Below are 26,887 nucleotides of genomic sequence, written 5' to 3' on the forward strand. Positions count from 1 at the left end.
CTTCACGTTCCGCCATTTTGCTCGGTCGCATAGGGAGTGAACTAAGAATTTTTTCCATGTATTGTAACGTGGATATTTATTATTTAGTTTAAAATTAGTGTTAGAAGACACTAATGGCTTGCTTGAACACACTGAAGTTAGAAATCAAAACATTAGAACAAGTGTTTCCAAAGAACCATGAGCGGTTTCAGATAATGTCAGCTAGTGTCGACGAACTGACCTGCAGATTCGTTGGCAGAAATGGAAAGAAATATGAGATACACGCTAACATTACAGTGAGTACAGTTTTAATATTATATTAAACATACATAAGCACTTATTGCTAATTGTACCAGCGTTTATTGATTATCGTTAGTTGGGACAAAGGGTCGTTGTTTATGAGGGCAGGGCTGTCAACAAGAGATTTACGGAAGTGAACCCGTTTTTCACCCGTATCCAAGCCTCTGTAAGCATATCTTAGGAATAATTGCCACCAGAAGTTGGTTTGTTTATGTGCGGCGCATATGGATTGATCGTGTGAAGTGCGCAGGGTTTGTACGTAAATAATGTGTTAGAATTGAGCAATAACAGTCCGTGACGAATTATCGTATCGATCAATCGCTTTTCGAAACTGTTTTTGGGCTATTCGTCGCATGTTTTGTGTGGATAACGGTAAAAGGCGCAATTTTGGGACAATGGTTCTTAGTCATTCTCTACCTGCTTTTTGTCATGTATACATTATTGGTCTTTATGTTTGCTCAAGTGAAGAGTCAGCTTGGCTTAGATACTACAATATGGATGAAAACATCTTAGGTTGCGATAATGTTTCACCTTTGTCATCTTATTTACTTAGTTAGCAGCTATTGTTCTAATGACTATATATACTAATTAGTAGTTGATATACTTTTGTTGATTATTATTGTGTGACTAAGTGTAAATATGTGATGCAAATTCAAACTCCAATGTTATATCTACATAGGACCCCAATGAATAGGTGCTATACATTAGAACACACAATGCATAAAATTTATATGTACTTGTTCATATACATTAGTGATTTTATAGTTTTTTTTTATGTGAGAATCTACAGTAACATGAATCTTTAAAATTAGTGACTATAAACAATGTTATAATAAATGTTACAGACACTGTTACTGAAAAAGGTAAACAACCTCTAGCAATGCGATATACACAATGTTGTCTTACGAGTACAATAGAATAGGCACGTAAAAAATAACTAATAATACAAATTTAAATAAAAATATTACCCCCATCAAGATATAGCTGAATCGATTCTACTCTCGATTCTGAACAAACTGTTTTCAGGTTTTTAGTGTTAAGTGAAACACGGTGTATAAATTCATGAAAATTACACTGGCAGAAATACAAACAATGTTAAAGACTTCAGGGATCCAGATACACTTATTTTATTGTATAACGCTTTCGTTAGATCACATTTGGAGTTCGCTTCCGTTATTTGGAATCCTCAATATTCGGTACATATTGATCATATTGAGAGAATTCAAAATAAATTCATTAAATGGATGCACTACAAGTTCGAATCATTTGTTAGTGATAGTATAGTAAGTCTCAAGCTGCGTAGAGAACACAAAGATGTGATATTTTTATTTAAATTATTAAATAATTTGACTGAGTCGCAATATCTTATCAATAACATTTCGTACAGGTGCACCAGCACCCGAACTAGAACCAATGCTCTATTCGCAATACCATTCTGTCGTACTAGGTATGTAAAGAACTCCTATCTTGTTAGAGCATGTTCAACTTATAACAACAAATACTCAACTTTTGATTTATTTAGTACAAAACTTGGTAAATTTGTTTCTATGGTAAAATCCAATACTAGTATCTAATTTCTTTAAATTATCAATTTTTAAGTGTTTGATCTGTAGATATAATACGAGTACATCAAATCTATGTTGTTGCTTTGCTTTACTTCGATGCTCATGTTTTTGTTTCTTCATTCTTTTCCCCACACTAATTGTTAATATACTTAGTAATAGTAATGATTAAAATTAAGTACCCTTTGAGCAATTCTGCTTTATTCCATTAGTGGAAACTGTTTTGGCTCATGTGTTAGTCATGTAACCTATATTATGTAAAATTGTAAGCTGTTTGTTTCCCAATAAAGATAAAAAAAAAAAAAAAAAAATAATTATTACTTACTCTGCTGTAAAACATGCAAGGTTATTATAATAATGATTAAAATTAGCCAAATAATCTTTTAATCCACTGTTTCAAATAGGTACTTCAAGTACTTTTTTTCTGCCAGTGTAATTTTCATGAATTTATACACCGTGTTTCACTTAACACTAAAAACCTGAAAACAGTTTGTTCAGAATCGAGAGTAGAATCGATTCAGCTATATCTTGATGGGGGTAATATTTTTATTTAAATTTGTATTATTAGTTATTTTTTACGTGCCTATTCTATTGTACTCGTAAGACAACATTGTGTATATCGCATTGCTAGAGGTTGTTTACCTTTTTCAGTATTTAGTTGGTATTAATACTGGCTGGTTACTTCGACGATTATTTTTTCGCTACGAGTTTGACGTTGTTTGTCAGTTTAATCTTAATGTTTATCATAAGTCATAACAAATTGAACTCGTACCTAATTACAACCTTGTCATTTTAAACATTGGGTTTAAATTTGATTACCTGTCCAATTTGAAGTTTACTGTGACAAAGCTTTAAAGTGTTTTACAGTGACATCTTAGCTGTCTATTGGTAAACCTTATGTCGTTGCAGTAACGTACACAAATAAATAGTTTTGTGGTTTATGGTGGAAGTTAGCAATTATTTTATTGAGTGTAGAGCTAAAAGTCAAGTAGAGCTGTACAAAAAATTAAAAATTCAATTAAAAAAAAAGTAACCATCAGATTAAAAGATGAATACTCTAGATGAGTTTAAAAAAATAAAAATCAGTTGGGGTGTCTGAGGTTTTGAGTGTTACCGGAAACACGGTGTAGAACAGTGAAAAAAATATGTTATGTTAAATTAATTATTGATTAATATGTGCTATATGTATATATTATAGGAGACATACCCCAGCACACCACCGGTGTGGTTCGCAGACAGCGAAGACCTCATTGTGACAAATGCAGTGCAGATCCTCAGCAACACACAAGGAAGAGACAATCATGTCATAAATCAGGTACAGTATCTTATATTTTTAAATCAGCATTTCTTATATTCAATGTCAATACGGGTAAGTGTGCCACACGGGGATAAGTGTGCCTGGCCTTTTTACTCATTGTCACAGGTGTAAATTGCGAGTTCATACTTTTGCTACTTGATACTTATAATTAGTGGTAAACGTATGAACTTAGAAATGCTGATAATGATCAGTATGTGTTGATTAAACCAGTGGTGGGCAAAGTACACAAAGTGTGGCTCAGATATTATTCACTTATGTTCAGTAGTCCCATTTTTTTTATAAATAATTCAATATAAAAATTAAAAATAACAATATAAAAATATATAAAATAGAATAGAAGCATAATAAACATGATCAATATAGGACTGTAGGTACATCAAATAGTGTCAAAGTATATTCAATACTGTTAATATTCTGTGAGGAAAATGGAGACTATGAGAACTCGCATACGAGTTTTAAACTACATTGCGGTATTTGATGGCTGTGCAAAATTGTATGTAACCTCAACAGCCCGCAATGTAACGAAAATTGCATGCAAGTTTGCAAACCGTCAAGTATGTAAATGAAAAGAAGGTAGAGCAGTTATCCTCTTTCACCTTAACCCTGCATCATGGTAGAGTTCTTAACTAAACATCGTATGTTTTCAGCCAATTTAATGTCTTCAATTATATTTGTATCTTTTCTAAACAGTTTTTTGTGTGGCGAACTGCCATGAACCTGAGTTCATTGACCTGCGGCTTTAATACTACTGTTAGTCTTTTATGACTAATGTAAAGTATCTTGTGGTATAAAAAATATTATTGCACAAGTTTATTTATCAATCTGAAGCAGAATGTTATCAATTCATCAGCAGCTTTTATGACAATAGGATCATATTTCTCGAAAGAGTGAAATGAATTTACTTTTAGGGTTCCATACCTCAAAAAGGAAAACAGAGCCCTTATGGGATCACTCGTGCGTCTGTCTGTCCGTCTGTCGCAGCCAATTTTCTCAGACCTTTTACTTAACTTTAAACATTGGCAAAACATGATTTTCTGATATTTTATATTAGATATTTTAAATAACTATATTCAATATTTTTGTTTAAAATGTTTTGAACATTTAGCTCAAGCCAAGCCACATAAAATTTGACATACATTGAGCAGTCTATTGTTATGATAACATTCTTAAACATTAAAATTTTAGGACAGTCATTATCATATCACTTTGTTTGCTTCTTTGTCATGTCTAGAGAAACTGAAACGTGCTTATGGAAATGATGTATTGTATTGACAAAACACCAATTTTGTAGCTAAGTGAGTTTATTTCAATGTTTTGCAGGTTGGTATATTGTTAAGAGAGCTATGCAAGTTACACGGCGTACCGGAACCTCCAGACCTGGACTCACTCACTATACCTATGCACCCTTTCCCCCAGCAGAGGTAAGATATTGACTAAACTAAACAATTCTATTCGCGTATTTGATTATTAATTGTTCTAAGTTTTAGGACTTTTTAGCGCATAAAACATGCCCATTCCTTGAAAGAATTCTGAAATAACAGGGGGGTTAATTTATTTCTTGGTGGCGGAATCGGGTCATTACGCTCTCAATACCGACCGGTTTGGCCTAGTGCGTAATGACCCTGCCTGCTAAGCCGCGGTCTCGGGTTCGAATCTCTCGGTAAGGGCATTTATTTGTGTGATGAGCACAGATACATATTTCTATATCTACAGAAGTCATGGATGTTTTCTATACAGTTTTTAGTGACAAGTGTACAACAATATTTTAGGAGCCAAACTCACAGGCATAGCTTGTACACCACTTGCGTTCATGTGTTTGGAAAACTGTTTATTATTAGCAATATTTTAAAACATGGTCTTGGAATGTTTGGTCTGCAGGAATAGTTAATTCTACTCTGTCTAATTTGGCTAAATTTACTGTTTGTAGGTTGCCGAGTGTGACGTCCAACGGAGCCGAATCAGGCACGGAGGAAGACGAGGAGATGGCAGCAGAAGAAGACGAATCAGAAGGAGAAGACGACTTGCCACTTGAGATGGTTGAAGATGCGGGGCGAAGCAACAAAGTGAGTACACATTGTCTATATGAAAAATCAAAAGAATGACAGTTTGTTGAAATTCATGCAAGAAACATTGCAGTCAATTGTTTTATATTTTATGTAAAAAAAATCAGGCAACGTTTGTCCACAACAGAGTAACAGGGGGTTGAAAATGGTCTGAAATGCTTCGAGAAAAGGATGGTACGGCCGTGCCTCTTTTTGCTCGACTTGGTTGGGGGCACTGCCGTGCCCCCAGATACTGGTAATTTTTGTGAGTGAAAAGGAGACAAAATGAAGTGTCAGGTTTATAAAGACTAATTGAAAAGAACCAGATAGAGAGAAATAAAAATATTAATGTGTGATAGGTAAATTTGCTCTTGACACAACAGGGTTTACACAATTTTCGTCATGCTGTAACATGGGCTGAATTTGCTCCAAATGTTGTGTTGTGTAAAAAATCACCACAACAGAACAACAACATCCTGACTTCGTAAAAATTAGTTTTTATTAATTACTTGTCTAGTTTTTTTTATATAGTTTTTTTGATCTTCCAGGATGATATGGAAACAGAACACTTAGCGACACTAGAGAGACTCCGGCAGAACCAACGGCAAGACTATTTGTCCGGCAGTGTCTCAGGCAGCCTACAAGCCACAGACCGCCTCATGAAAGAACTGCGGGACATATACCGCTCACATTCCTTTAAGAGCAATATGTATTCCATTGGTGAGTTCAAATTATTGGTAAAATTTCTCATTTAATACCATTTGTTCTGTACCTACAATCGAACCAACTGAATCATGACCGACCATAAGCTCATTTTGCCAAACCATCTTAATGTAAGTAGATCTAAATTCGCTTGAAGATAGGGTTTCCTTGGGGACGAACTTGTTATCTTAGACACTGACATGACTGACATGTGTGTAGTGACATAATTTAGTTAGTATTTAAAACGACCTAAGTGCATTATAAGCAATAGCAATAGACCTTACTGGTTTGAAAGATTCAAACGAATTATCTTCCAAGTGGGTCATGAGTCATGAGTCAGTTGGTTCGATAGTACAAGCGTTAGCGTGTCAATGACTTACTTGAAAACTGCTAAAAACAACAAAATCTTTAGAGACTACGACTATTTACGATGACTCCCCGATGAGGCCTCTTTGAGGTGAAAGGATTAATTAAGAAGGTCGTTATTTACAATTTCAATAGCATGTATATTATATTTGTACTTGTAATTATTTCTGACCTTCAGATGTCTGTAAAAACAGCACGAATTTGCATAGATAACAAATATTTAAACTAGAACTGCGTCGTACTTTGGCTTAGGTTGCCACAGAAATTTGGACTCTGGAAAACTACTACATTTTCGTAACATTTTTCTTAACATTGAAACAATATCTCCCTACTAGCAAAACTTCCGCAGCGTACCACTCCATACACCTACCAGGAGTCATGTGTGATGTCATCACTTATGCAAAATGTCATGTCCTCATGTCATGCCAGCAGATCTATGATATGACGTGCAGTAAGAAAGGTCATGTATTCGCAGGAAACTACTTAAAATTAATAAAAATGGTGTCTTCCAGTCTGTCTGTTGAACTTAATAATAACTATACACCGTGTTTCACTTAACACTAAAAACCTGAAAACAGTTTGTTCAGAATCGAGAGTAGAATCGATTCAGCTATATCTTGATGGGGGTAATATTTTTATTTAAATTTGTATTATTAGTTATTTTTTACGTGCCTATTCTATTGTACTCGTAAGACAACATTGTGTATATCGCATTGCTAGAGGTTGTTTACCTTTTTCAGTATTTAGTTGGTATTAATACTGGCTGGTTACTTCGACGATTATTTTTTCGCTACGAGTTTGACGTTGTTTGTCAGTTTAATCTTAATGTTTATCATAAGTCATAACAAATTGAACTCGTACCTAATTACAACCTTGTCATTTTAAACATTGGGTTTAAATTTGATTACCTGTCCAATTTGAAGTTTACTGTGACAAAGCTTTAAAGTGTTTTACAGTGACATCTTAGCTGTCTATTGGTAAACCTTATGTCGTTGCAGTAACGTACACAAATAAATAGTTTTGTGGTTTATGGTGGAAGTTAGCAATTATTTTATTGAGTGTAGAGCTAAAAGTCAAGTAGAGCTGTACAAAAAATTAAAAATTCAATTAAAAAAACAGTAACCATCAGATTAAAAGATGAATACTCTAGATGAGTTTAAAAAAATAAAAATCAGTTGGGGTGTCTGAGGTTTTGAGTGTTACCGGAAACACGGTGTATAAATGATATGGATGACCACAGAGCTCGTGAACGACTCCTTGTACGAGTGGAATATCCGGCTTCGATCCGTGGACCCGGACAGCCCGCTGCACAACGACCTGCTGCTGCTAAAAGAGAAAGAGGGGAAAGACTCCATCCTTCTCAACATTATGTTCAAGGAGACATACCCGTTTGAGCCGCCGTTCGTACGCGTCGTCTATCCTATTATATCAGGTGGGTAAAAACTTGTACTAGTGAGACATCCGGCTACACCCCATGCTTGCAGCTAGAGGAGGGAACATATTCCATCCTGCTTCATTTTTATTTTTATACTGGAACTTATTTATCATACAGTATTCACTTCCTAGAGGCTTCTTGGTATAAAAAGACTATATCTCGAACATAATTGGCAATTAAGGAATTAAATTTTATTACTGCATGATGGACATTGCTTATAATGACAGGAATTTTGTGCTGTGTCATGGCAACATGGAATTAGAATTGTGTTGAAGAGTTGATTTCCCATTCAAAATTTGAATTACTTATATTGACTGGCATATAGACCGTGATTACATTTTTGATTTTTGCCGAACTCCCGATATTTCGACGCAGTTTAATGCATCATGATCACACAAAAATCAAAAAGTTAAGGTAATCACTCACGGTTTATATCCCGGATAATATAAGTCTAATGAAAATAACCGTGAATCATCAAGAGTTTTTCTTACTCGCCTATGTCCAGAAACAATTTTGGTTTATTTCGGTATGCAAATAATTAAAGAAAATAGACTCCTCTCCTCAATTTATCGAGTCAAATTAATGTCTGTCTCGTCTCCTCGTCAATACAAATATGGACGCTTTCAAGAAAAAAATGAAGGGGTAATATGATGTCTATTCGTACAGGAGGCTACGTGCTGGTGGGCGGCGCGATCTGCATGGAGCTGCTGACGAAGCAGGGCTGGTCGTCGGCCTACACGGTGGAGGCCGTCATCATGCAGATCGCCGCCACGCTCGTCAAGGGCAAGGCGCGCATCCAGTTCGGCGCCACCAAGGTCGTCTCGCAGACGCAGTACTCGCTCGCGCGCGCGCAGCAGAGCTTCAAGTGCCTCGTGCAGATTCACGAGAAGAACGGTCAGTACCGGCACTCTTAACGCGTGATTGGCGCGAGTGTATGTCGCCGCGAGATAGATCACACGGCTTCTTCTAATCGTATTAATGACCATACGTCGTTATCGCGGGTACACAAACGATTTGACAGTACAGAAAGGTTATGAAAAACAAGCAGAAACAGACGCGAAACTTATTTTGAGGAACATTTATGCCTACTCGTATAAGTTTAAAATTTATCAACATTAGTTATTTCTAAATAATTATTGCAGATAGATTTTGTAGCTCTTAGACGACCACGACGACTTACCAATAACTCAAATCCGTCAAAAAAATGTGTTATGTTTTTTTTGTAAACATGCCTTCAGTTTTTGTAGACCATTTCTAGCGAAAACTTTCCATATGTACAGAGCTTCTGAGATGCTTAATAGCTGTAGGCATAATAATTATGTCCGTTTCTACCAAATAGTCAATTCTGTTTTATGTGCTCTTTATCTGATTTGTTATTGCACCCGCGATAACGACGTATGTTAATGACATAAGGACGGGTAGTCTATAGCGGCGACATACTCTTGCGCCAATCATGTGCTAACCCTGCTGATGGATAAACGGCTATATATTTTTTACATTCCTACAAAACCCACTGCAATTAGACGAGATGCTAATCGTTGCCGCCCTGTAGCGCATCGTAGTTAATGTTTCTATCACTCTTGCATACATTAGTGCGACAGAGGTAGTTGCGTTTTGTTCGGAACATTAAAGATTGGCGCCTTGTCTACACAGCAGAGCTGATAATCATACTAATTCGTCTGTTGACGTTTTCAAATATGCTTCTGTCCCTCTTATTAGTACTAAAGGGTTATCATTATCACTCTTACGATTCCATCGATATGTGGATAATCGGTTTAAGCACTTTGTCCCAAATGATGATAACAAACATCAAACCCTCAATTTTGCAGCCTCCCTAAATGGTTGTTAAAGTCTGTACAGAGTGCACGGTGTGTCAGGATGTTAACTGTACACACACACGTGTCAGCTTATTATTGGAATGCTTGCGCTTGCGGCTTAACTGCTGACCTACCTAAGGTACCTACTATACCTATATTGAATGAAAACAAAATCATTTTTTATTTTCAATTGTATCCTTCGCCAACTGAATTAGGCCTGATTTAGACGGCTTGCGAACTCGCATGCGATTTTAGTTACATTGTGGGCTGTTGAGGTTACATAGGTACGAGTACAAGTCAGCACAGCCATCAAATACCGCAATGTAATAAAACTCGTATGCGAGTTCTCATACCGTCTAAACGGGCCCTTACTTGTGGATTCGGCCATGGTTGTATTTCAATCCAGTAGAATTATGTTGATGACATTTCTTATTGTCGTAAGTATATTTTTATTTGGTAATATTCTACTTGTCTTTTAGACAATGACAGCCTACTTTTAAAATCTCAATGCGAGATGTAAATCACGTTTTTGAGTTACTTTTTACGACTGAAGATGTCAATTTGCATTTTTACTATAACTGCGTTCGACCTTGATAGGATAATCTGTTTCGAAGGCTATGAACTACAGTATTGATTTTATACCTGCAGCGTTTATCGTCATAGTTAAACTTTAATACTATTGAACGTTATTGTAAATGTGGGAGTAACTTTGTTTGTCAAATAGATAAAGAATATCGATGCAAGTTAGGAGAGTTCAAGGGAGTTCAAGACCATAAAACAAATTTGTGTCTTTTGGACTTTAGAAAATAGTATTATATCATACTTATTTATATCCGGTGTGGTCCCAGGGTTTCCAATAATTTTCAGTTCGCGGCGCTCTTGCAAATTTAAAATTTGCTATTCGAATTTGGTTACGTAGGTAACATGGAGGAGGATTGCCGATTTGCCGCACGGCGATTCTGTCTGTACTTTTTGGGACCCCTGGTATTTATTTATTTAATTCACAAACTTGTGCCAATGTGTGTAAATACAATGTTTTGTGTTCCAGGTTGGTTCACACCACCCAAAGAGGATGGGTAATGCTGGGCTCTCCGCCATCCTTAGACTATCGTGCAAACACTAACGCCCTCTACAACAATGGACGCCTACAAATTTGAAGTGACTCGACGAGATAGCGTGATGATAGTTTAAATTTAATTCGAATGTTTCCAATGAGTAAGTTACTCGACGGTCCCGTGTATTGTGTTTCGTATGACTGAGCTGAACTGACGTTTCGAGAGATTATCTCAAGTATTGTACATGTCCTTAATCGATATATGTTAAGTGCTATTAATGTTCCGAGTGCGGCGGGCGTTGACGAGAGACAATTATAAGACTTATAGGAAATGTTTAATGTGTAACGTTTTTTGTAATCATTCATTTCTCATCAAAAAGTTATCCATATGGTTAGCCCTAGACGTTACAGGAGTGTAAAGTTAAGAAATTCTTTGCATTTCTTTTTAGTTACTGAAATAAAAACCTGTGATTCTTATAAATTGTGTTTTATATACATTTCCACACCAAATACCCCACTTAACCCAATTCTGATAATTAAATACAAAGTTGGATCAAAATTATTTTCGTGGTCTTGTTTTTGACGCCTAATAATGTGACGCATGGCTTCTTCAGTTCTGTGAATTAGAATCTATAGCTAGAAAGATATAGCACTGTATTTTTTGTTTAACTACACCAAGACAAAACCAAGTGGGCAGAGATAAGACAACGAAAATAATTTCGACCCATTTATCTATCCTTACGACATTACATTGATTATACCTTACACTTTAAACTGATTATGTTCCCTTTACAATCTTTACATAGATTTTATTCCTTGTTATACTTCGTTATACGTACTCAAAACATAAGTATCATAACCGTAGAATGTCTTCCATATCATATGGTTATGGGCTCCGGTTTCTGCACGGAAGCTTAGCTTCGGAAAGAGAGACCATTGTGCGTTCCGTGTTTGCCGACTAGGGGTCCAACCAGCCTAACTCCGCCCAGAAGCGCAGGATCTTGGTGACTCCACGGTCTTCTCAGAGTGACCTCAACGTTTTGAGGATTAGAGCGTTGTGTCTTCATTCCATATTCATGTCATAGATCTCAGCGCAATAAATAACACACCTTAGCTTACATGAGTAAAATATTAAAGTTTAGACCGCTGATTGTGCTTGTTGTTCTTCATCATCGTAACTAGCACGGTCACCAGCTCTTCCCTTCCCGGCTCGTTGTATTTTTTGACGAAATCCTTCTGCGACATGGTGCGCAACCACTGCTTTAACTTTGGGTATCTGAAGTTGAACGTATAGACAATTAGTCATCTAATAGCCTTGCATAAAACAAAAAAATAATTTTAGGAGCTCATTGGCTATAAGTTTGCCTAACGGACAAGCCGTTACCGTCCGGTCTGATAGACAGTGCACACCTTTATATAGCAAGTCCACATGATGTAAGTAGAATACGAAAAATGCTATAACATACTCAATTTTACTGCCTCTAACGGCTCTAACCCGCTTGGCATGCAGGTTCAAGGCTAGGAGGCATATAATTTGACTTATTTGTCGGGTCCACAATAGTCCATATAGAGCAAGGCAATGTCCTAGACTCTAGGACCTAGAGCAACGGCTAAGTCCGTTTTCACATTATCCGGTCCGATATCGGATGTCGGAAGGATTTCAATAGAAAAAAATCAAGACCGCGCCTGTAATGTATGGGATATCGGTCCGACATCCGATATCGGATCGGATAATATGAAGCACTAATGCAAATCAATCAATCAATCAATCAAAATATTCTTTATTCAAATAGGCTTACAATAAGCACTTTTAAATTGTCAACAGTGTACAATATTCATCTTATTCTAAATACCAGAGCAATTTATTGGTGCAATAAACAATATTGTTTTAAAACTACATTGATTTAATAAAATGATATCAATCTAAATTGTATAAAGAAATACTAGTATAAAAACTTCTAGAATAAATTCTAAATGTCAAAAAAATTGTGTAAAAATACATTGAATTATCAATATCATCATTAATAAGCTATATAATTAATGGTTTTCAGCAATACTTGTATCCCACAGTGTTTCATCATTCATGTAGTCTTGTGTGCTATAGTAGGCTTTAGAGATCAGTATACGCTTTACATAATGTTTAAATCGATTAAAAGACAGTTGAGTGATAGCATTAGGAAGTTTGTTATAAAATCTTACACAATTACCCATGAATGATTTTTTAATTTTATGGAGCCGAGTGAAGGGCACTGCAAGCTTATGCTTATTTCTAGTGTTTATATTATGTACATCACAGTTTTTCTTAAATTTACAAATGTTTTTATGTACATACATAATGTTCTCATAAATATATTGACAATGCACTGTCATTATATTAATGTCCTTAAACTTATCTCTAAGTGAGTCTCTATGGTTCATTTTGTATATTGCTCGAATAGCCCTCTTCTGCAGAACAAATATGGTATTTATCTCTGAAGCACTGCCCCATAGTAAAATACCATATGACATAATGCTGTGAAAGTAACTAAAATAAACTAATCGAGCTGTTTCCACGTCTGTTAACTGACGGATCTTGCTCACTGCAAATGCTGCAGAGCTCAGTCTATTCGAGAGGGTAGCAATATGGGGACCCCACTGAAGTTTAGAATCTAAAGTTATGCCAAGAAAAACTGTACTATCTACCAGTTCCAATTCCTCATCCTTCACAACGACACTTGCTTGTTCATTTTTAGCATTACTCGTTACAAACTTAATACATTTAGTCTTTTTCTCATTTAACAATAAGTTATTAACACTAAACCAATTAACTACTTCGGAAATAGCATTGTTTACATTTTCACAAGTTTGTTGCTAACGTTTGACTTTGAAAATAAGGGAAGTATCATCTGCAAACAATACTATATCATGGTGGGTCTTTACAAGATATGGCAGGTCATTAATGTAGATAAGGAACAGGAAAGGCCCCAATATTGATCCCTGCGGTACACCCATAGAGACTAGTGACCCCGGTGAGCGCTGTCCATTCACGTCGACACTTTGTCAACGTCTCGGCAGCGCGCGCGTTTTGTTTGATCGAGCTACCTGCGCGAGTACATTGCCTCGCTCTGTGTGGATGGCGGCCTGATGGCGTTCAATGATCATACGCGCATGGTTAACATTTTAAAATGAATCTCAACCTCAATAAGGTGTAGCTGGCGTGTTAAAATTAATGCCGTTCAAAAGCTTACCTTTTGACATCAACAGGGTAGATACCGTCCATCGTCGACACCGTAGTAACAATGCTTATGTCTGCCAAAGTCAACACGTCGTCTGCCACGTAAAGGGTGCGAGACAAATAAGCCTCTAGTGTACGGTATGCGTCCTCTATGTTGGCCTTCATGGACTTTGAGAGCTCGGTCAGCTTGCCCCAGAATGTTGGGGCCTGAAATGTTAAAGGAGCTAGCTTAGAACTTTAAAAAGATTTACTCAATACCTACTCTAACTTCCCGTGGAATTTCAGAACAAACGTAATTTCTGGATTAGAAGCATAACTTTTATGAACCGCCATAATTTTATATCGTGATATTCGTGATTCATTCAATAGAATTTCGTTTTCCTCATACTTATTTTCGATTGACGGAATCGAGCCCCCGAAATTCATTATTCGTGTAATGTACCTATGTATTCTGACAATAATCACAATATTAATCCACCGAATATAGGATGAAAGTATCTACTATGTAAAAGCAAGATTTGTGAGAAGATAAACTGTATAAATCCTACTGGGATTATATCAATGCGATTGAGTATAATAGCAGAATAATGGAAACTTCGTTCAGTTCCAACCTACGCTCACAAGTTTCAGCAGCAGTTGAGTGATTGCTTCATAAATCAAAGAGGCGATTCTTATATCGATATAACTCAAATGTTGGTTGAACGTCGGGATTATAAATAGCGGATGCAGCTGTGACGAGTAGGTGAACAAGAAAATTCAATATAACAGACAGCTAGAAAATTTTCGTGTAAAGACAAAAGTCAGAAATAAGTTTGACTCTAATGCACCGCCTCCCGCTTGGTTTTCATAATAAAAACTAGGTATGGCCACAGAATATATAATAGTACAAGTACAGAAGGCTCACTCCTTTGATGTTCACAAAGTGCCGGCATCCTAAATTTTTACCTACATTAACAAACCGACAGCACGCAAGCAGCCGACATTGAATTTTACTGCGCCGCGCGAAGGTCGTCACAACTGAATGGGCCGCGAACTCGCGGCCGCCGACATGTACTTATAGCGCGGCGATAGAATCGCGGAGTGAGCCGCCCCCTGGTATGACAAAATTGTGGGTAAAATTAAGGTTCACTTCTCTGTGTTTTGGATTCTGTATCGGATGTTTAATCACATCCGTAAACTTTGTATGTTACAGATATTAAATTGAGGTTTAGGTATGTACCGATGCAGTGCGTAATAGGTTTCCATCGTATTTTGCCGGAAACGTTAGTATTTGTCGTGTTATTTCGGTCAACTACGTTAGTACTCCTTGTACTGAGACTGATTGAAAATGCATGACTCGTTCGTGAGTTTCCGTGAAATACGAAGGAATAACATTTCGCACTACTTCTGTAGGTTGGTATTAGGTACACACCATCACAGATCGAAGTCTTGGAAACAATATTCCACATTCGAAATACATTCTCTGGTTGATCGTGGCTCGTTTTCGAATGTCAGTGGGGTAGAGATGTTGGTGCTCAGGTTTTCCGTATTTTTCAAATAGATATACAATTATGGCGTGACTGTAAATAAGGAGACATGATTACATTTGGTATTACCAAGTATTACGTTAAGGTAAGTTACCGACCTACCGACTGCGCCAATGTTAGATAAATAAAAGGTTGAAATCCGTAGCAGTCTGGTTTATTACAAAATATACACATGAGTGAGTACCCTACATAACATGTTAATAAGTACGCTTAATACGTATTTATATATTATGGGATACCTACCTAAAGTCGGCCGCTCTACCGACCGAACTATACTTCAAACATAGCCTTAGCACATAATGCTCCTTAGCAGACATTTTCGAAGTGTATTTTTGTTACTTAAACTATGTATCTTTATTTTATCATACCTGTCGGCTAGCCAATAATCTCCTTCGTCTAACAGCGGAACAGATTTCATGGGATTTTTCTGAAAGACAATGTGTTACTTAACATACATTTGCATTTGAGTTTCTAGTCTTAAACATATACGTAGCATCCGTCAGTGGTTTGGGTAGGGGTTCTCAATTCGTCTGTATTTTTTATTTTTTTATGTTTGTTCCTCGATATCTCCGTCGTTACTGGACCGATTTTGAAAAATTTTTTTTTGATTGAATGTATATGCATACAGATTGGTCCCATTTTTCTCAGAACCCAGTTCTGGTGGTGGGATCCTGGAGAAATCGAGGGAACTCCTCAAATCTGAAAGGCATACATATGGTGATTTTTGTGTTTTTAAAGGAACAGCATGCATTTACGTCCAGAACAGTGACATTTGGTGCAGTGGAACTGCTGATGATGATCAGAACGGAACTCCTCAAATCTGAACGGCACACTTATAGTGACTTTGGTATTTTTATAAGAACAGCATGCACTTACGTCCAGAACAGTGACATTTGGTGCAGTGGAACTGCTAATGAAGAGTGAGCCGCCCCTGTTTAGAGTTCCGTTCTGATAATCATTCTCATCTGTAAGTACTTCAGAATCATCCAAATTTCAAAATTGGTTCAGTAATGACCTCCTCCGTACTGAACCAATTATCGAATAACAAACATTAAAAAATATACAGACCAATTGATAACATAATCCAACATTTGAAAGTATTTATCACCAGAACCCCAAAGGAAGGCGGTTTTATTTTCTTAAAAATTATCGTTTTGTTACCTCGATTAACTCTGGCGTGTCCTGATCTCTCGCCACTGGGTTGAGGTATCGTTCTTCAAACTGTGCGTTCAGGATGCCGGCGATCATCTTGACAGCCCGGGACGGCGGGCTGCTATTCGAATGGTACAAGATTGCCCGCATATTTATTAATGCTGTAAAGCATAGGTTCCCAAACTTTTTTGGGCCACCGCCCACTTGGGTATCTAAACAAAATTTCAGCGCCCCCTATCATGAAATAGCTGAAATAAACGATGTATTTAGTCATTACTTTAAAAAATCATACATTAGTCTCACCCAACAACAACACAAAACCCAAAACGACTTAGAATACGTACTTAAGTACATGTAAAGCAGAACGAAATACATAGTTACGTTCAACTTTTTGAGAATGCTTTTATTGTCGCTTACAAATAAAACAAGTATACCTACATGACTAAACACTATTTATTTAATTTTTGCACTATTGTCTTTATTGAAAATATGAAGTCTGAGTCTACTGAGTTTATTGAACAATCAAGATTTCAATGTGAAGGATGTGCCTGATGCGATTTTGTTAATTTATTTATATCTGGTATCTGGTTGAATTTTCGTTAAAAATAGCCAAACCCATAATCCAGGGTACAGTTGAAGTGTTTTTGGAGCCAGAACTCCTGATATCCCATTTTAAATTTCACTTTCTTCATTTGTAGTCAGTTCAATTAGTTTTTCTAAGTTAGGTGACTCTGCTGTATTCAACTGCGAGAATGGATTTAAAAGTCAACCCGGTATGTTCATTTCATTTTCGCTCATGGAAGTTAGCATGACGAATTTGTAAATGCTGACAATACATTAGTAATCTTCCTTTGTGGCGGACACTGCTGCTAAGTTTGGAAAGTGAATATATTCGCCTCTACCTAAATTACGCTTGAACAGAAGGATTTTCCCCATAAAATACGAAAAAACTTCGTCTTTTTGTCAGCATGCATTTTAGTCAAATGCTCTTCTAACCAAGAGGGCTTCATTGCTTCATTTGAGAGTACCTTCTGGCAGATCAAGCACATGGGTAAAGTTTGGTTGGTGGGAGATGAAATAAAGCCATATTTCAAATATTCAACACTATACTGGCGACATTTCTTCTTAGCCTCCGACATTGTCACAGTAAATCAAGTGCAACTTTATAATTATGTATTTACATTTAATACCAACAAAAGTCGTTGTTCGAGTTCACTTGTAATCACAAAAACATTATTCAAAATGTTCAGTCGCTTTGTGGCAAAACTGGACAATTAAACTTATTACTATAACCACCATTAACACTCCTGAAAAATAACTTTATGCGCAGTAAAATTAATCTAGGATCCCCAACGATGAGCTCAACTAGAAAGACATGGATTTACTGATTGCAAATAAAGCTGTGCACTACGCGGTCCATGAGTAACGGTCACCCAGATGGGTCAGATGGCTTCGAGTTCTCGCGCCGATAAGGAGAATAAGGACCCGACAAAAGATAATTAGACAAAACAAAAACAAACCTAAGGTCATAAAACAATGTTTGCTAACGGCGGGCGCGGCTTATTGCATAATAATACAAATACGCCGAGACAAACGACCCGATGGTGTTTAACAATAGGCTTTACAGTTATTATTTTAAGTTGTTTTTTCTTCATATATGGGATCGCCCCCTTGTGAGGGACGAACGCCCCCCAATTGTTTTCGAGCCCTCTACCGCCCCCCTGGAACTCCTCAGCGCCCACTGGGGGGCGGTATGGACCACTTTGGGAACCACTGCTGTAAAGTAAAATAATCTTAAAATTATATTTCGGATAAAACTCACTTTGTATTTAGGCACATCTGGGACACTGGCGATCTAATATATGAAAGAGGCGCGTTCCTAGCACACATTCTAAGCTCGTGTAGGTGACCGCGTACCATGCTTGCATAAGTGAGATATGACAGGTCGACTGTTCGCGTTTTTAACAGGCGGTAACTGTGAGGTAACCGAGAGGGGGTGGGCGGCACTTTCAGCGGGAAGCGGGAGTGGCCATACTGTACGATAGTACTCTTTATTATACTGTGATTTAGGTCTCCTTTTTCAAGCAAAAACTACCTAGGCTCTCTAGAAAATGTCGGGTGAATGCTAAATTAACCGAAACAATACAGTAGAAATTATTAGGGAAATTATAGGGGTATGTAAACCGTTTTGCATGTGGCAACTATTAAGTCACTTTTGTATGATAACAGTAAATGTTGCTATGATAAAAAAAATGTTCTATTTCTACTCTATTTTACCAGGATGTAATATTATTAATATTATGTCTAACAAAAGTTTAAATTCAATAAAATAATATTCTTGGAAACATGCTTCGAAGCCTTCGAACCCTTTCAATATTTTGAATAGACCTTGAAAATCTTCAGTAACCTACGCTGATTATTAGTGCAGACGAAATAAAATTATAATTTTACCTAATGCGCGTTAGTCACCAAGACGATAGTCGAGGCGATATTAAAACCATTTCATAACCGTAACATTTGTTATTTTTAGCATTTGCTAAGCCTGAATTGGCCACCAGTTCTCCATGTTAAAAATTTGGATTGAAATATTCGGATGAAAGAAAGAAATGGGATGATCGGTTCTCTAAACAAGTATTCTATCTGAGTCCCTTTTTTGGTTATTTTCGAAAGGCAACTTCGTGTGGGTCATCCTCTCGTTTTTTTAATGCCAAGCCCAAACTTAAAGCTATTTTTTCTGCTTCCAGCCAATTATATTCCGTAATATCTACTCTAAAAATAAATATAAAACAATTAAGAAGATAATAGTACCTATTTACGTAATATGGTAATATTCATACTCCCCGAGTTACACACAATGTTTTTCATCACACTCGCAATGTAAAAAATATGTAAATAGATGTATTAAAGTTAAGTACGGTACAAGAAATTTCATTATTCCCTTGGGAGAACGATTTTTCTATAACTCACGCTCCGGCTGCGTGCAATAGCACATTTAAAGTGCGGGTGTGATGAAATAGTACATTACGATACAAGTGCGTAAAAAAGGAAGTTCGAAACGAGTGGCGATAAATTAAAACACGACCGAAGGGAGTGTTTTAAATCGACACGAGTTACGAATTTCGTTTTTCGCACGTGTATCGTACGACGTTTTTCAGTACAGATGAGCCTCCGAAGTTTCGACCTGGCATATAATGAACCACTTCTCGAACTAGTGCGTAAAAAAACGACCATCTGTACTGAAAAAGTACAAACATTACTTCAAAATGTGGATTCGGGGAAAAAATATTCCATATCATGCATGGCCGGATTTTATCGTGTACAGTCTTTACCATATATAAATAGGTACGTCTGCAAAAAACACCCCGCAGCGCTGCGTTCAATATGCATAGTAACTAAGGTCAGTGTGGGCAAGACCGGCATAGTTTATTTGAAATAAAGTTTGAGTGGATAAAACTCTATAATTAATGTAGTCTGGCGTAATGCGCATGGTGCTATGGGATAGCAAATATTATATTTTACAAAGCTTTTACAACATTTTGGTGAATTAAGGCACTTTTAAGTGATAAAAATCACATTTTTTAAGGCTCGGCGGGTTGACCGTCCTCCCGCGATGAGTATGGAAAGACCGTCTAGTGCTTGTTGTCGCGTAATTTCATATGAGACTAGGTTCCAAAATCATTATCATTGTTATTTTACGTAATAACAAGGCAGAATGTGCTAGATAATTAATAAAATAACGTTGAAATTTTTAACATATAAGCATTTTTCTATTTACAAGGCAAGACCGGCATATGTCCCGTAGATGGGGTTCATAACCTTTTCTTTTCAAGTCCAGATATTGCATAATACTGTTTTTCCAACGAACACATGCGAATCCAATTTAGTCACGATTATTGACCCATGACACACTGACCCATAATCCGTTGACCCATGACAACTTTTATGTCAAAGTGACAGTCTGCAATGTCAGATTTCAAATTGGTCATTAATTTTGAAGTCAGCACCCCCAAAAACCTATTTGACGACACTCATGACGACTTTTGTGTCAAGCACAGAACTTAATTTAGATAGAAGAAACAAATTCATATATTTGTATAGGGGCCGAGCGTGTCAAATTTTGTACTGAAGTTGATTCTTGCCTGTAATTTTAAATATGTCTCAGGCTCTTGATGGTTATAATTTTTGTGTTGTTGCAATTGAATATCACGTAACGAGGCATTTTTTATATTTTGGTTGACTTCAACTTACAAAAATTGACGCCCGAAAGCTGCAAGCTGCGAGTAAAGACGGACAACTCAGTGGATTTCACTGAGTTCATTTGACACGCTAAGTAGATACGTTTGCTTGATCTATGGTATATATGACATCTGTGGTGTCAAGTGACAGTCATCAATATCAGATTCCAGATTGGTTATTAATTTTGGAATCAGCACCCCCGAGAACCTATTTGACCACACCCATGGCCACTTTTATGTCAAAGTGACAGTCAGCAATGTCAATTAACGGTCGGGTAGCCGTAAAATAGTCGGTCAAAACCGTTTTAAAGGGTATCCATACGGTCCCTGTTGGGTAATGCTGATTATAAAAATAATGACCAATTTGAAACCCTACTCTTTTTGGAAATATTTGTCGTCGCATGTTGTACAATCTACATAATTATACTTAAACAAAAATAATAAAAACGGATAGAACTTACGATAATTCTACCAACTTAAATATGATGATGAATAATGCAGTGTAGGCTTACTTCTCCCTCTACCTCTTATCATTCTTCACAACCATGTCACATATTTTTTTTTTTTTTTACTTATGCTTTCGAATGATTTTAGTAACACCATACGAATCATTATGAAAACTGTATAGTGTATTTCGAAGTTAAAATCAAAAACCGGCCAAGAGCGTGTCGGGCCACGCTCAGTGTAGGGTTCCGTAGTTTTCCGTATTTTTCTCAAAAACTACTGAACCTATCAAGTTCAAAACAATTTTCCTAGAAAGTTTTTATAAAGTTCTACTTTTGTGATTTTTTTCATATTTTTTAAACGTATGGTTCAAAAGTTAGAGGGGGGACGCACTTTTTTTCCTTTAGGAGCGATTATTTCCGAAAATATTAATATTATCAAAAAACGATCTTAGTAAACCCTTATTCATTTTTAAATACCTATCCAACAATATATCACACGTTGGGGTTGGAATGAAAAAAAAATCAGCTCCCACTTTATATGTAGGGGGGTACCCTAATAAAACATTTTTTTCTATTTTTTATTTTTGCACTTTGTTGGCGTGATTGATATACATATTGGTACCAAATTTCAGCTTTCTAGTGCTTACGGTTACTGAGATTATCCGCGGACGGACGGACGGACGGACGGACGGACGGACGGACGGACGGACGGACGGACGGACGGACGGACGGACGGACGGACGGACGGACGGACGGACGGACAGACAGACATGGCGAAACTATAAGGGTTCCTAGTTGACTACGGAACCCTAAAAACGGTACAACTATCACAAGCCAAAAACGTACTTATATATTGATATTGTTTACACTCGACTTATTTCCAATGAAACCTAAAAAAGGTTGGCAACTCCTTGTTTATCATATGCCGGTCTTGCCTTTCTCTTTTATGCCGGACTTTCTGAGTAGGCACAATTTCTAAGTTACATATTTCAGAACATAATACTAGAAATTGAGCGCGTTTTCAGTAGATTAATAGTACTAGTCAGAAAGAACGGTTATTAAATGACTACGTTACATACATGATATACAAATATTCCGACTACTTCTATTTTATTTTAATTTTTTGCGGAACCATGTTGAACTCGATGTTCGAGTTCGAAACACGAATCAAGTTTATTGTTAACTAGTGTTCGTCCTAGGGATATGTATGGAAGACCAATGGATTAAGGATGAAAAACTGCTATACCTCCGGAGGTGTGAGAGGCGTAGATATATAAACACAAAAGTTATAGTCAATAGACGGTCTTTCCGGGTAGACGGTCTTCCCCACACTGACCTTAAGTTAATTGGTTTGTTTACATTTTCCCAAATATCGGGGCACTATATTTATTTTGGAGTAGGTACAGTCATCACCTATAGTAGCGGATGAATAAACGCACCAAAATAATATATCCTGAATAACTTTCCTAAATATATATTATACGCGATATAATCCATTTTCATAGTTTTATTTCATGAGTAACTATCGCGGTAACCGAAGACAATATCTACATATACTTATAGGTATTTACACTTTAATTATTTTTTTGATTTTTTCTATGTAAAGTAGGTACTTACATCTCTTTTTGTTTAGCCGTTACAGTATGCGTTATCAGGGTACGTAGCCGAATGTCACAAACGCTCACGAATCGAAACGCTCGTAGATACATAGAATCACGCCTGTATCCCATAAAGGGGTAGGCAGAACACATGAAACTACTAAAGCTTCAGTGCCACTCTTGGCAAATAAGGGGTTGAAAGAAAACTCGCTCGTAGATATCTATCTTTATCTGCGTAATGGCGCAACAGAGCCAGACTACCTTTCGCGGCGTTTCGTTTTCGTTTCGCGTCGCAGAAATGCCATTCGGTTACTGCATCGGCATGCACCTGATCCGCTACTTTTGTTGTTGACTGTACAACGTAGATTTAGTGTAAGTACAATTTTGTACGCCATAGGGGGCGTCCATTAATCGCGTCATACTGGATAGGGGGGGGGGGGGGAGGGGGTCTTGAAAAAATCACCAAATATCACCATGGGGGGTGGGGGGTTAGGAACATATCACGTGTATTTTTTTTGTTACACTAACGTAAAGAAAAAAACATATTTCTGAGCTATTTTTATATCAACTTTTACAGTCAGAACTTGCGTTGTGCAGTGCAAAGAGAACAGAATTGAATAGAATATAATTTATTCGTGAACACAGTCAAGATTAGTTACACATTACAACACAAACAGAAAGGAATGAAGTGCCACGAAATGGCCTCATCTCAGCGTGTTGCTGGTGACTTCCAGCGCTGATCTTCCGATGAGACCATCAAGTGAGAAAAAAAAAGCTGTGTGCAGTTGGTTATTTTTTATTCTCAAAGATTTTTTTAGTTTGCCCTCATCACGTGTACACGGACAGTCGGTTATAGACGGTCAACCTAATCATGGCACTGAAAAAAGGCGGCAAATTTGACAAATGTAGAGCTCACCGGCCAACTGTCTTCAAAAAAACGCGTGCCTTCCTAAACCTTGACGTTGGCGGAATCATAATTCATAGACGAGCCATAACACTTAAAAACCGGCCAAGTGTGAGTTGGATTCGTGTTGCAAGGGTTCCTTACATCACAAGAAGAGCTTAAGCGCCTTCTGGAGGCGCTAAGTCATTTTTGAAAATAAAATAATCGATATTTTGAACAATTTATAAAAAACCGGCCAAGAGCGTGTCGGGCCACGCTCAGTGTAGGGTTCCGTAGTTTTCCGTATTTTTCTCAAAAACTACTTAATCTATCAAGTTCTAAACAATTTTCTTAGAAAGTCTTTATATAGTACTGTACTTTTGTGATTTTTTCATATTTTTTAAACATAGGGTTCAAAAGTTAGAGGGGGGGGGGGGGGCACTTTTTTCCTTTAGGAGCGATTATTTCCGAAAATATTAATATTATCAAAAAACGATTTTAGTAAACCCTTATTCATTTTTAAATACCTATCCAACAATATATCACACGTTGGGGTTGGAATGAAAAAACAATCAGTCTCCATGTAGGGGGGGGGTACCCTAACAAAACATTTTTTTCCACTTTTTATTTTACCACTTTGTTGGCGTGATTGATATACATATTGGTACCAAATTTCCGCTTTCTAGTGCTAACGGTCACTGAGATTATCCGCGGACGGACGGACGGCCGGACAGACAGACATGGCGAAACTATAAGGGTTCCTAGTTGACTACGGAACCCTAAAAAGACGAAACAAAAATGAATGTACATGTAATATTCAAACGCACTCAACACTTTCAAAAGATTTGGTAACTCCTTGCAGCCCCAGTGAGTAAAATTCGTAATTTGAGTTTTTTCTAAGTCCAATTTAGGCTTGACTATATATTTCTAATAGGTTTTCTTGTAATCTATACATTACAGGCTATCTCGGGTATTTTTTTGAAAATTTTGCGATAATTAATTTCGGAGTTTTTGAAATACGTATAAGGGCCATTTTTTTCAAAGTTGTCCTGTCCACCCCACTTTTTTTGTAACATGGGTATTTTTTACGCGATTCATATTCAGAATCGTGAGGTCTTTTGATCGTGATAGGAGAAAAAAATGTACCAAGATTTCCATATTTTTTTTTGACCTTCCATTCCGTTACCGCCATACAAAATGTATGAAAAAATGGTAACGGAATAGGGAAAAACCTTGGGACACTTTTTTACTCCTATTAGGATTGAAAGAGCTCTCGATTCTGAGTGGAAAAACATTAAAAAATCCAAATAAAAAAAAAGTGGGGCTTTCATTTGATATGTAACACGCTAAAAAACTATTTCAAAAAACTTTGATTTCTAATTTTCACTTTTACCCCCCAAAAGTGGCCCCTATAGTTGTTTTTTTTTATTTTATTTAAATTACATGCCCATCTTTGCGTCACAAGTTTACATATGTGTGCCAAACAAGTTAATCGGTTCAGTAGTTTCGGTTCAGTGGTTTCCTTTTTGAGGTACGGAACCTTAAAAATGAGGGGGCGAAGGTATAATTCTCATAGAAAATTTGAATTTCACGCCAAGATTTGGTTGATTCGTGGTTTGGAAAAAAGTCTACTTAAGTTGCCAAAAAATTACACGTCATATTGGCCAGGGGGGGGAGGGGGTCCTGAAAATATCACCAAAGATCACCATGGGGGAGGGGGGGGGGGTCTAAAATAAGCCAAAAACGTATGACGCGATTAATGGACGCCCCCATACTTGTTGCAAAGTTGTTTTCCCCTCACTAGCTCGGAAACACGTGTTTTGTCCTTTAATACCAGCGGGTAAAAACGCATTTTATCCACTAGTGGGTAAAGTAATTTGACCTTGAATAAAGTCAAATTAACTGCTTTAAAATTGATATAAGTAGGTGAATCAAGTAATAAAGATGATTTACCACCTGTGGAACTACTGGAAGCAGTGATAAACGCATTTTTTGCGTTGTAGTTTCCTCGCTATAGTGTGGGGAAAAGTTTTGTGTTACACTCGGGTGCAAGTGTATTTTACTTCTCGTGTGTTAAAAAACTCGCAAGTTCAGGATTCTATTCTCGAACCACTCGCTTCGCTCGTGGTTCAACTATAGACTCCTTTCACTTGCTAGTTTTTCAATTCCACACTCGGCGTTAAAATACAACTTTGCCCCCTTGTATAACAAATAACTATTAAACCATATTGACCTAGCTATAGAATCTAAACATACCCCTGATAGGTACAGGATCTACGAGAGAAATTTAATTAGTATCGCTCGTGCCGTTAGTTCGCTACACAAGTTAAATAAATTTCTAACTTTCAAAATCTAATAATACATTACGACACAAGCGCGGAAAAGAAGAAATACGAAACGAGTGGTGCTGGGTAAAAATAGTTATTTGTTATACAAGGGGGCAAAGTTGTATTTTAACGCCGAGTGTAGAATTGAAAAACGAGCAAGTGAAAGGATTCTATAGTTGAACCACGAGCGAAGCGAGTGGTTCGAGAATAGAATCCTGAACTTGCGAGTTTTTTAACACACGAGAAGTGAAATACATTTGCACCCGAGTGTAACACAAAACTTTTCCCCTCACTGTAGCGAGGAAATTACTACGCAAAATATGCGTTTATCACTGCTTCCAGTAGTTCCACAGCTGGTAAATCATCTTTATTACTAGATTCACCTACTTTTATCCATTTTAAAGCAGTTAATTTGACTTTATTCAAGGTCAAATTACTTTACCCAAAACACGTGTTTCCGAGCTAGTGAGGGGAAAAAATATTTGTTTTATGGCAATCCAGAAAAGTTACGCGTTTCTAATAAAAATCAATTTATGACTTACGAAAACGCGGACAAACATAAACGGGCAATTTCTAAAATTGGTACCCATAATTAGCGTTAGTGCGTTTTCGCATTATCCGATCCGATATCGGATGTAGAACTGATATCCCATACATTTAAGCCCAGGCGGCTTAAATGTATGGGATATCAGTTCTACATCCGATATCGGATCGATCTTTGATTTTTGCCTTTGAAATTCTTCCGACGTCTGATATCGGATCGCATAATGTGAAAACGCACTTAGTTGTTACCAAAAAGTTAAGTTGCTGTCAGTTTTGTAATGACAATTAAGCATTTATGCTTAATCGATGCTTGGTTGATTTTTAGACAGATGAAACTTGAACTCTTAAACTTGCGAAACTGAAAAAAATCAACATTCCGGGAAAGTCA

The 26,887-nt window shown here is 37.0% G+C and overlaps 2 protein-coding genes across 2 annotated transcripts in view; one reads left to right on the plus strand and one right to left on the minus strand.

The window, feature by feature from the left end:
* LOC125233875 (ubiquitin-conjugating enzyme E2 Q2) lies at nucleotides 1-11,052 on the plus strand. Its single transcript, XM_048140026.1, has 8 exons — nucleotides 1-275; nucleotides 3,040-3,156; nucleotides 4,480-4,580; nucleotides 5,087-5,222; nucleotides 5,750-5,921; nucleotides 7,510-7,701; nucleotides 8,371-8,598; nucleotides 10,570-11,052. Exons 1-8 carry the CDS (start codon nucleotides 114-116, stop codon nucleotides 10,599-10,601), a joined length of 1,140 nt encoding a protein of 379 aa, XP_047995983.1. The 5' UTR covers nucleotides 1-113; the 3' UTR covers nucleotides 10,602-11,052.
* The window catches only part of LOC125233876 (glutathione S-transferase 1-like), a 19,148-nt gene continuing 3,307 nt past the window's right edge, over nucleotides 11,047-26,887 (minus strand). Inside the window, exons 2-6 of the mRNA XM_048140027.1 lie at nucleotides 16,477-16,628; nucleotides 15,684-15,742; nucleotides 15,201-15,348; nucleotides 13,803-13,996; nucleotides 11,047-11,851 (exon numbers count right to left, since the gene is read on the minus strand). Of these exons, the coding sequence (XP_047995984.1) occupies nucleotides 11,707-11,851; nucleotides 13,803-13,996; nucleotides 15,201-15,348; nucleotides 15,684-15,742; nucleotides 16,477-16,617 (687 nt within the window). The 5' untranslated portion in view covers nucleotides 16,618-16,628 and the 3' untranslated portion in view covers nucleotides 11,047-11,706. The remainder of the gene's footprint in view (nucleotides 11,852-13,802; nucleotides 13,997-15,200; nucleotides 15,349-15,683; nucleotides 15,743-16,476; nucleotides 16,629-26,887) is intronic.

The sequence above is a fragment of the Leguminivora glycinivorella genome, chromosome 15 (assembly GCF_023078275.1).
Source record: "Leguminivora glycinivorella isolate SPB_JAAS2020 chromosome 15, LegGlyc_1.1, whole genome shotgun sequence".
NCBI classification, from domain to species: domain Eukaryota; kingdom Metazoa; phylum Arthropoda; class Insecta; order Lepidoptera; family Tortricidae; genus Leguminivora; species Leguminivora glycinivorella.

Excerpts from the sequence above, each read along its gene's own strand:
- LOC125233875 (XM_048140026.1), top strand. The coding sequence starts at position 114 with ATGGCTTGCTTGAACACACTGAAGTTAGAAATCAAAACATTAGAACAA. Across the intron at positions 5,223-5,749 it reads ATGCGGGGCGAAGCAACAAA|GATGATATGGAAACAGAACA; the intron begins GTGAGTACACAT and ends TTGATCTTCCAG. Across the intron at positions 5,922-7,509 it reads GAGCAATATGTATTCCATTG|AGCTCGTGAACGACTCCTTG; the intron begins GTGAGTTCAAAT and ends GGATGACCACAG.